Below are 11,802 nucleotides of genomic sequence, written 5' to 3' on the forward strand. Positions count from 1 at the left end.
TCTCCACTTTAAACTCTTACTGCTTCTTACCCACTGGATTTGGAACTGCTTCACGGTGTTTCTTATCAAGTTTCCTTTCAAACCATTCAAAAGACATCATGGGCCAAACATTTATCACAGGGCATCCATTCAATTAAACAAATTTGTAGAAGATGACAATCAACACGCCTGTCGTGTAGAGTATTCAAAATGGACTATTTCCACTTGCTTTTCTGCTCTGCCTCATGTTTTTGGCCGAGAGTATCTTATGCACTATATATAATATCTCATGTTCATGGCCGACACCATTCCTTATATGCTACATTAATCATACCTTTTTCTTAGAACTTCCTTCCACCTCAAAGAATCATATCAATCTTTATACCATGATACCAAGTCTTTTTTAATTGTTCATATCAAATTTTACGATCGACATTTTTTATATATGAAATTAGTGTAAAAATTCGACACATAATTAATATCAAACATACAACCTATTATAATAATAGTAATTATTATTATTTTATGAAGTTACTTTAATTGTTATTTATATCACTATTTTTTTAGTATTAATATTATTAATTTATTGTTATACAATTAATATATATAATGTTGTAACAGTTATTATATATTATAATATGTATACTGTTATACATAATTGATTGTGTTATATATAATCGATTTATGTTAGTTTATATATAAAGATTGAAATGAGGATTATATTGTAATTTGATTTGTTTATGTAGTTTTGCATAGTTTTTATCTCATTTCTTTATTTATTTTTTTTCCTTTTTGTAAGATGGGTTGAAAAAGATTCTTTTCAAACAACTTTTCTTTTCTTTACAAATAATCATGGGATAAAAGTAGAGAAAATATTCGCTTTTCTTTCCACGAGAAAATTACTCTTTCAGAAGCAAACAAAGCCTAACAATGAAAATAGGAGTATATGAAAACCAAATATATATATCAGGGTGACGACATTGTTGACTTATAAAATGAAATGACAGAAACCACTAATGGGTTACTCGAAAAACAAAGCTTAAATATAATAATATTAGAAAAATTGAAGAGGATTTTACATAATATGTGAGGTGGAGGAAAAGGTGGTAGACGAAAGATGAAGGGGAGTGAAAAGTTTTGGAGTGTAGGTGGGAAAACTACAGAGAGAATTTAGAAGGGAGATTGTGTTGAAGAGGGTGGTTGAAAAAGTAGAGTAGTAGAACAGAATGGATTTGTAGGTTAGCGAAAAGTAGCTAGTTTGTGGTTTTGGAAGATAGGAACCAGTTGATGAAGTTTGGCAGAGTAGCTTGGTCTGCTCTGTAGTGGTTTTGCGTGAAATGAAGGAAATGTGACCAAGTAAAATCTGGATAGTGTTTCGTCCCATCCATGCTAACAACTTCATCTGGGGCTCTCAACACCTTGTCTTCTTTGGGGCACAGAAAGAACGCCAACGACTTCCTCTCCTTGTACTTGTTCACCACTGCCCTATGCACGCAACTTTTGTATCTCCCATTCGATAATGCCTGCACAACCAACACCTTCATCATTCCTCATCTCTACTTCCATATATACACCTTTTTCCTTTCCTTTCCTACCATGCACCATGCATCATGCATCATGTCTAATGCTCAAGTAATATTCCTGCCCTTATTATATATTAAAAAATCGGACCAATTAAATGTTAACAAGTTTATAAAAATATTCTAAATGATATTCAATTGTTTGGCCTGCACTTTCGTCAAAATCCTTTAATCCAATCTCCTCAAACATGTGTAAATATTTAAATATATTCTTCGCTCGATAAAATATTCATGTTTTATCTTTATTATAAGGGATAAAAATAAACTACTCCAATTATTAAGTGAATATATTTAAATCGAGACTAATATATTTTTATTCTTAAATTAATGTCAACCTTTTGGATGTGGTTAATTAAAGTTCAGTGTACTCTCCTTTCAAAAAGATTAATCATACAGTTTAAATATTTTAACGAATATTTTATGTCATCTCTCATTTTTCTTCCATAAAGCATCGACACCTTACATTATCCTTTTCAAATGCACATATAACCATTTTACTGACCCCATCATATATGATAGACCAAAAGATATTTAGTGTATTACACTCGTTTATTTTAGAAAAAAAAAAAAGGAAATATCTGCAAAAGTACTCCATATGTTGAAGCATAGTTCTCCAAAGTTTTTTTTTTCTTTTAACCTTTTTAATATAATATATACGCATAAGTATAAACATCTTACATAATATTATAAAATTCGATTAAAAAAAATTATATATGATTATGTCCAGCCTATATATATTTCCCTGCAACTTAAATTATTTGGATGCGTACAACCCCAAAAAACTCCAAGTAAATAAGTCGTTGCAGGGTGATGACAGGAAATAGGATTAAAGGAAAAAGGCAAAAGATAAACAGAAATATTATCGAGTTCATGAATGGTGTTAAAAAGAACAACGTGCGTGGAAAATCAGTACTAATATAATGGAATGTGGTAGTGTTTATATAGGGCCTACCATGAAGGTGTCTCCAATGTTGACTACAAGGGCATCAAGACGAGGTGGAACCGTCTTCCACTGGTTGTCTGCAAAAACATCAAGTCCCCCAACAAGATCTTGGTGAAGTATGGTTATGGATGTTGGATCACAATGTGGTCCTGTCCCCAATGTAAGGTTCGGTTGCTGGCAAGATGGGTAGTTGTTGCATCTCATGATGGAGCATCCATCTGAGAACAACTCCCTGAAATGCAACCGATCCGCGCCCAAGCTTATGGCCAATAGCTCCGTCAGCTTCAACCCCAACTGCTTCATACCATCACAGTACTTCTGGAATATCACTCTGGGAACGCGACACCACATTTTATAAAGTCTCGAAACAAAGAGATATAGAAAAGAAGAAATGAAATGTCGTATATATATCTTACCCAGCTTGTTCAAAGTCTTCTCCAATGGTGGACTTGAAGTAGTTGGTTACAACATGTTCGGAGGTGTTGTCATGGTAGGGAAAAGAGAGGGTTTCCTTCCATGGCAATTGGGAGGAGAAGCGATGAGCATGTGCACCGGAGTAGCCCCACATGGAACCTGGTGTCTTGTGAACACTCAACTTCCTGTGAATTGGGAGCTTAAAGAAAGTGTCCATTTGATGATGTGCTTCACGAATGAGGCATGAATCAACCCCATGGTTGATCACTTGGAAGAAGCCATGGTTCGAACACGCTTCCCTTATGAGCTTTGCAGCACATTGTGTGGCCTCTTCGTCCCCTCTCAGAAACCCATCAAGGTCCACCACCGGTGCTTGGAGCTCGCCATTGGCATCCACCAAATACTCCTTTGGCCAAACGAAACTCGTGGGCACGTGGGACACGACACCAACTTCTGGTCGCAACAAACCTGAATCCATCTTTAGCAAAAATATATGATGATGTTCAATCAATTAAGGAAGGATTGAAGGAACTCCAACACAGACAGTGGTGATTATCTAGTTGTGAACTCAGTCTAGGAAAAACAGGGCACGTGTATTGGACAATGCATATGGTGTGTACTTATAGAGCTGAGAGGTGGAATAATCAGGAAGGAACAGGAAAACATTTTGGAATGAATGACACAGAATCTTTGAACAACATATTCCGTAACTGTTGCTGTGAAATTGATTTCACGGTCATGGCGGCTGCATTAACAACTAAGCAATGTCAATCAAAGAGGACAAACACAAGATTAAGGGAATGTTTAGACTGAGCTATCCTACGAAATAGAAGGACACGTTTAGTTGTTTTCAATCACATAAACAAAATTGAAATAAAATAGATTTATAATATTTAAGTAACACGCAATTAACGTTTAAAAATTAAAACCACACACATTAAACTGATATTAAATATAAGTTATATAACAAATTATATTATATATATATATATATAATAATTTTGAGAAAATAATCATTTATTTTACAAGAAATTAATTGATTTAGTTATTAGAGCTAAATTATTTTTTAAAAGTAAGACAGTATTTTTACTGTTTTTTTTTTAATATTTTTAATGGCTTTAAGTCATTTAATTTCTCCCATTATAAATATATTTATTCATTTCATTTTTTATTGATCATAACATTAATAAATATATTCCTAAAATTAGACTCAAGATCAAAGATTTAAATGCATTAAATTTACTATTTACTATTAATTTAATTTAGTGAACCGATTATTGATGGTAAAATTTGTTCTAACTCGTGAAACTTCCCGTGCTGAATCCAGGTTAAGCGTTCAGAATTTAGGACGTCGTGGGGACAAAAAAAGTGAAAGTTATTTTATTTTTAAATTTTTAGGATAAAAGGAAAACATGGTTGCAGGTCGAGTGTTTCATACGTTAGGAAAAACAACATCTCTAAATATTTTTTAATATAATATATATTATATGTTCACTAACATAAAAACTATATACAAACAAACATAACTCTAACATATGTATGGGTTTAAAATTAGTTATAATACTAAAATGGGTGTCAACATTAATATACATTACCCAGAAGGTAGTTTGAGTTCAAAATCAAATTATCTAATAAATAATAGAAAATTGACTAGGAACAAAAATAGTGATTAAACTTAAGTGCTGTTCAATGCTCTTTTTTTTTCAAACATTTTGTTTGGTTTAAAATTTAAATTTAAATTTTAAGAATCAAATAAACTGTTTTAGTTGTTATAAGTAAGAGAAGTTGTAGTATTAGTAGGATAAGATATATAGGATGAATATGGTGTTAATTATTAAAAAAAAAGACAATTTTAGTGGTTGTACGTACCAGAATTGGTATAAAATGTAAATAGGTTGTAAATTGGTATAAAAAGTATTAGAAACGAATTTTAATTTAAATTAAATTTTATAAAAGTAATTAAAAAAATACGATTTGTATATATTTATATTTATTTATATATTATAAATTTGTTTCATGTGAGTAATTTAGACACTTATATCTATTAATGTATTTGATGTGTGATTGCCATGTAGACTTGCTGATTAAGTGCATCTTTGGTTCTGATCAAATTGATATAAAATCGATTAGAATTGATTTTTTAATATAGAAATCAGATCTCCAAAATCAATTAAAATATTAAAAATTTATATTGAATGAGAATTACCTAATTTTTACTTCTGCGTAGAAGAATTGAATTGACTAAATTGAATGTGAAGGGATGCAAAAGACAATTAAAAAATATAAAATATTAAATTATTGGTTATTTTTTTAGTAAATAAAAATTTAAGTTATGGATTAGCATCAACTTGATCAACAAATAAAGCTCGTTAATAGAGTAGATTAAATTAATTCTATGAAGATATTGATTATTTTAACTTTTTTTAGTTAAATATAAATATTTATATTAGTGTCAAAATTAACATATATTAAGTTGATGTTAATCTTAGAATTTTTTTTATTGGACTCTTTCACATCTTTATTACCATCATCAGACTTACATACATTTTATTTCTTTAACTTGACTTTTTTATTGTTGACAAAGTTTTTTCTTTTTTTAATTTAAAAATATATATTTTTTATTCTAGAAAATATAAAAATGAATATTTAAAACTATAAAACTTTTGTTTAAGAAACAATTTTAATTAGAAAAAAATTAAAAATATATCAGAATATCAATTTTTTAATTGGAATTTATAAAATAGAAAAAATATTAAAATTTATTAATCAAATTTTATTTATAAAACAAATATAAAAATATAAGTTGGAGCTTTTCTGTAATTTTTTGTTTTTAGTTTTAAGAAGTTTGAGTATTATAAAAATTATTTTTTCTCCTTTTAAATAACTTGAATAATAAAAAGATATCTAAAAATCCAGCTCAAAGTTTGGTTATTTGATAATCATATTTCAACTGGTTTTTTGGTACCAAATGGTCACAATGAAGGTAAAAATTCAACTTCCAAAAGTCCAAATTCTAACATAAAAACAATGTCATGTTATGTTATCTCTGTAAATACTGGCACAATGTGTTATGTTGAAAAAAAAAAAACTCTAATTGTATTATGTAAAAAAAATAAAAGTAAAAACTGCAAAAAAAATTTAAAGAAAACAAATCTTAATATTTAAATAATTAACTATAAAAACACTAAATCCTTAAAAGAATTTCTTTATATTTACATAATTAAATACAATACAAATAATCAAATTTATTTCAAATATATTGAATTCATATACTTTTAGTTTTATTCTTTTATATTTCTTCAAAAATAAAATTTCTTAAATAAATTTCTGTACTTTTTTATTTTTAAATTTTATGAATTTCAATTAAAAATTCTATATTTTGTTATATTTTTAAACTTCTATTTTATATTTTTTCTAAATATTTAATAAATTTTAATACTTTTTCTATTTTAAAAATTTTACAGATTTTATAAAATTCAATTAAAAAAGCTATATTTTGTTATATTTTTAATTTTTATATTTTTTTTCTAAATAAAATTTTTTTCTAGACAAATTTTCTATATTTCTATAATTTTAAATATTGTTTTATATTTTTTTTTCAAATAAAAGGGTGTGGTTGAGGAAATAAAATACATGTGGATCTACTAATGGTAATAAAGATGTGAAAAACCATACTATTGCACAAAATCTGCTAATTTTATTTATTTTTATTATTTATAAGTATTTAAGTTAAGGTCGGCTAAACCGTGCACTGTGAATGAGAGTCATAAATTATTTTTAATTTCAAGTTTCAATTTTAAAGTTATAAATTTGTTTAAATCATTTAATTGGTTTTCATTTTTGTAGGAAAAATTTTAAGTATGTATATTTTTTGTTTCAATTAGGTCCTTATTTTAAAAAGTTTAGGTCCTTATTTTAAAAAGTTTGTTGCAATTATGTCATTTTCGTTAGTTGTACACTAACGGCGTTAATTTTGTACAACGTGTCAACACGTAAGTTTTTTAAAAAATTTTGAATTTTTTTATATATTTTAAAAAAAAAGTTATCACGTGTCAAGCTGACATTGTATCACGTGACAAAGACAATGATGTAGCACATAGTGCTGAGATTAAGAAAAAATCATAAAATAGGAACCAATAATTTAACCAATAAATTTTCTTTCTCACACTCATAAATATATCTATATATTATTATATTATTTGTATAATTTAGAAGGTGTTAATGTTTTTAAAATATTGAGTTTTAGTTTTGATATTTAATTTGAAATATTCATAATTTTATCTTTTTCTAAATAGGTAAGAGGTGGCAAATTTATATTAGAGAAATTATGATAAAGAGTAGAATAATTGATTCTTTTTTCAAAAGGAATGTTTGTGATGAAGATGAAAAAAAATGCATCTATGTCATCTAAACTTGAGAAACTTCACAATAATCCAAAAATTTAAGAAAATAAAAAACGACTCTCTAAAGTTTCCAGAGTTACATATAATGAATTTGAAAATACTAAAGAAAAAATTGTAAATGAAATAGAAATTTAGAAAACCTATGATCCTACAGTAGTTTCCTAGACAAAATAGAAGTCAATTCACAACCAAACTTCAAGAATAAGTTTCTTTGATGAACGAAGAGAAATATGTTTGAAGATCCGCTAGGTATAAGAAGTGAAACAGGGGATCATTTGTTTCTTGAACAGTTCTGTCGGATTCGGATTTTGGAGTCATAGCAGATTTTATGATTGATGATTTGGAAGATTTTTAAAAATAGATAAGGAATAATCACATCTGAGTTCATGGATTTGCCCTAGATATCAATAGACCCATAAATGATTTTTTATTCGAAACCGATTAGAAAACAAGGAAAAGTATACTTATATATTCTATATATATATATATATATATATATATATATATAGAGAGAGAGAGAGAGAGAGAGAGAAATGAATAGAGATAAATGATAAATGTCTGTCCCATCTCTGAAAATGCTCTATGAGGTGTTGGGAAATGGTTCTTAAATTTGACAAACGCCCCCCCCCCCCCCCCCCCTCCCCCCCACAATTTTGATTTTTTTATAATTTATGTATTTAAAATTTTTAAAATTATGTATATCAAAATATTTTGATTTTTTTATAGTTTATGCAATTAAAAATTTTGAAACTTTTTAAATTATATATAATATGTAAACTTTTTTTAAATTATGTGTAGTATATCAAAAATCAAAGAAAATTAAATTATATCTTTTTTATTTGACTTATAAATCATAATATTTAATATTAATTAATAATAAAATTTGAAATCAAATATAATAAAGAATAAAAAAATTATTAAGATATTTTTTATTTGTCTTCTAAGTTTCTTACATATTGTTCACATATTTTACTTTTACTTGTTTTTTCTTTGTATTTTTAAATAGGAAAATAATCATTGTTTTTACTCTTTTCTCTTATAGTTTTTCTTTCCTTCTTGAAAAAAAAAACTTTTTTGTCTATTTGATAGTGAAATATTAGTTTAATATTTAAAATTATTTTTAATCTAACGAATTTTTTGTATATTCATTTTTAAGAATATAGAAAAAAAATATTGTACTATGTATTTTTTTTCATAACCGATTTTTAATTGTAGTTTAATTATCATGAATTTTTATTTTAGTATTTACGTCTCATTTTTTTATTAGATTGTGAACAATTATTCTTTAGTCTTAGTCTTTAAAAAAAATATTGGTAAAGAATAAAAGAACAAATTATATTTTAAAAATGATAAAAAAGGAAATTGTGTGAAGATGAAAATAAGACAAATTCAACTTTTTCACATATGCTCTGAACCACGATACTATTCACTCAATTGTCCAATTATAAATTTGTTTTCTTAAAGTTCAAAAAATTACATGTTCATTACTATAATAAAAAAATTGTTTTTTTTTTAATGAAGATTATCAAAACAAGATTGTTGAATAAAGATGAAAGGTGAATTTTTTGCTGACAATTTGTTTATTTACATTGAAAAAGAAATAATTAGAAATTTTAGTTCTGGTCCAATTATTGATGAGTTCAAGAATATAAAAGAACAAATGACAATAATTATTATTTCTTTATATAGTTATGGTTATACTAAATTAGTATTCATTATCTTTGCTTTGGTGACAATAATTAAATATATAAATTTTAATTGTATTAGTTTGGCTACCCCTAAAATATTAATCAAGATCCGCCACTGATACCTACCAAATCAAATTGATAAGGCACGACGAACTTATATCTAAAATGGGATCCATATCAAATGCATATAGAAAATTATTCGTTTTCTAGTAAATATGGTTATCCAAGAAGATTTCAATACACATGATTTATCTTATTTCCTCCTCTATGGTTAGAGTATTCAGTATTCGTCATTAAAAATGGTTGCATATTGCTTATTGTGCTATCTTTTTAGTAAAAAATCAAGCGGACGATATGACTCAAATATTTTCATTGTTACATGTAATTGAGTTGATTTTCACTGAATTCTAATTGGCATTGAGTTGATTGTCATCAACATATTTTATCTTTTTTGAGTGTTTTTTTATAGGTTTTATAAGTTTTTATAACAAGCACTATGATAATCTATATTGCAAAGAATACTGCAACAAACTTCATTTTGATTCATATATATTATTATCATTTTTTTTATTCCATTATCATATATGTTTGTTTTGAACAAAGAAAATGATGTGAGAAAATAATTTTTTTAATATAAAAATAATAATTTATATATAAAGAATATAATTTGGTCCCTAAAATTTTGATCCAAATTTCGCCGTTTAAACTACTTTTATTACATCTCTTTGCAATTTTTTATTAGTCTTTATACCATTCCAGGATTCAAAAAATTTAAAATTGCAGTAACAAGTTCCATACATATAAAGAGAAAACAAAAGGAAAAGGAATTTTTTTCTATTTTACGGATTAATGGGTTCATATAGTGATAAGAATATATCATATCAAATAAGGATAGTGTCTATATGTTATTCGACTTGCAAAAAAATCTAACTTACTTCTTATTGAATATACATTTAGCAAATACCCGCAAATTTTTTATAACTCATATATATTTATAGATACCCGAAAATATTAGTATTTTATAATTTTTTAAAATAAAATTTAAATAAAATAAAAAAAACATATAAAATATAATATAAATTAAATTAAATATAAACTGGATTTTAATTTTAATTAAAGTTAATCTAAAAAAATATAAATTTAATTTAATAAAACTAAAAATTTAATTTTAATTTTAATTTTTTTGAAGTAACGAATACTGACATGTACAAGTAGCATGATATTTGTACCTAACTCACTTATAGACATAATTAAAATACCCATTATCCATGGGTAATGGACATCCACTATCCGTGGATAATAGATACTCAGGGTACCAACAATCCGTCATGAATTTTATCCATATGTGTACAAATATTTTTGTTATTATGATCACTTTTAGTTTTAAGGCTTAAATACCTTTTTGGTCCTAATTTTCGTAGTGTTTGTTGCGGATGATCCTCATTTTGACATAATTTTAAAATGGTCCTCATTTTTACCGAATGTTTAAAATGGTCATCATTTTCGAAATTCGTGTTTTATGTGGTCTTTTTCTGTAATGTCGTTTAAATCATTAACGGAACATTGTACAGGTGGCACGGTTTGTATTACGGTGTATTACGTGTACTGTACAGGTATGATACAATGCTCCATTAATGATTTAAACGACGTTACAAAAAAGGACCAAATAAAACACGAATTGCGAAAATGATGACCATTTTAAACATTTGGTAGAAATGATGACCATTTTAAATATTCTGTCAAAATGAATGAGAACCATCTATAACAAACACTACGAACATGAGGACCAAAAAGGTATTTAAGCCTAGTTTTAAATAGAATTTTTTCCTGAGAAAAAGATAGTATTTTCAACATTAATATTGAAAATCATAAATACAAAACATTTATAATTGAATTGTTAAATGCAAATTTTAAAAAATTCATTAATTTCATGTTCCATAAAAATCGTAATTCATACTAACTCGTATGAGTGATACTAATCATATGGTGGTCTCACATGAAATATTTAAGTTTACTACAAAATAACTGTTAAATTGTCATTACTGATAAAGATATGGTCTAATCCATCTACAAGGTTTCAAAACATGGAAAATCCATGTCATTTAGCATATATATACAAGTACATTAAAAAATTGAGTTTAGATAAAACTATAAAAAATCATTATGATTTAAAACTAATTTTCCTATTCTTATTAATATCACTTAGATATACCCATTTCTGCTTAGTTATCGTTAATCATATCATAGTAGATATATATTGTATAAATAACTATTATAAGTTTTAATTATATGGTACTATTTGTGATTAAATAATAGTGTAGAAACATTTACATTATGTAAATATTCTATTTTTTTTAAATTGAAAATATAAGAAATAACTGTTTAAAAGTCTCTAAGTTTTTTTTTTCTTTATTGTCTTCACGTTCTTTTACTAAATAATATCATTAAGATAACAAAGTTTATTATTTTATATAGAACAGAATCTAAGTACGCACGCCTACCATATCCAATAACCCCATGCCTACGTAATATTTCAGAATCTAAAGTTCAACCAGATTGAGGTATGACCCAAACATTCCAACAACTTTCGAGGACCAGGTAACAAACATGTCATTTTTCATCTAAGTTTTGAATTAAAATGTGTTCTAAATGTTTAAGTTTTATATTAAATAAAGATTAGAAAGTTGATCATTGTAGAAGACTAAGGTATATAAATTTAAAGATTTTTTATTAAAAGTGGAATTAATTTTTTATGTGTAAGTTGGACTTGTGTAAGTTGAACTTAAGTTTCATTA

General features: G+C 26.3%; 1 protein-coding gene across 1 annotated transcript; it reads right to left on the reverse strand.

The window, feature by feature from the left end:
- Positions 1–1,014: 1,014 nt before the first annotated feature.
- LOC114195985 (gibberellin 20 oxidase 2-like) lies at positions 1,015–3,629 on the reverse strand. The gene is made up of 3 exons (XM_028086450.2): positions 2,919–3,629; positions 2,512–2,833; positions 1,015–1,502 (listed from the first exon to the last, which is right to left on the reverse strand). Exons 1-3 carry the CDS (start codon positions 3,392–3,394, stop codon positions 1,233–1,235), a joined length of 1,068 nt encoding a protein of 355 aa, XP_027942251.1. The 5' UTR covers positions 3,395–3,629; the 3' UTR covers positions 1,015–1,232.
- Positions 3,630–11,802: the final 8,173 nt, after the last annotated feature.

The sequence above is a fragment of the Vigna unguiculata genome, chromosome 9 (genome assembly GCF_037176805.1).
Source record: "Vigna unguiculata cultivar grain cowpea cultivar isolate G323 ecotype 2 chromosome 9, ASM3717680v1, whole genome shotgun sequence".
NCBI lineage: Eukaryota > Viridiplantae > Streptophyta > Magnoliopsida > Fabales > Fabaceae > Vigna > Vigna unguiculata.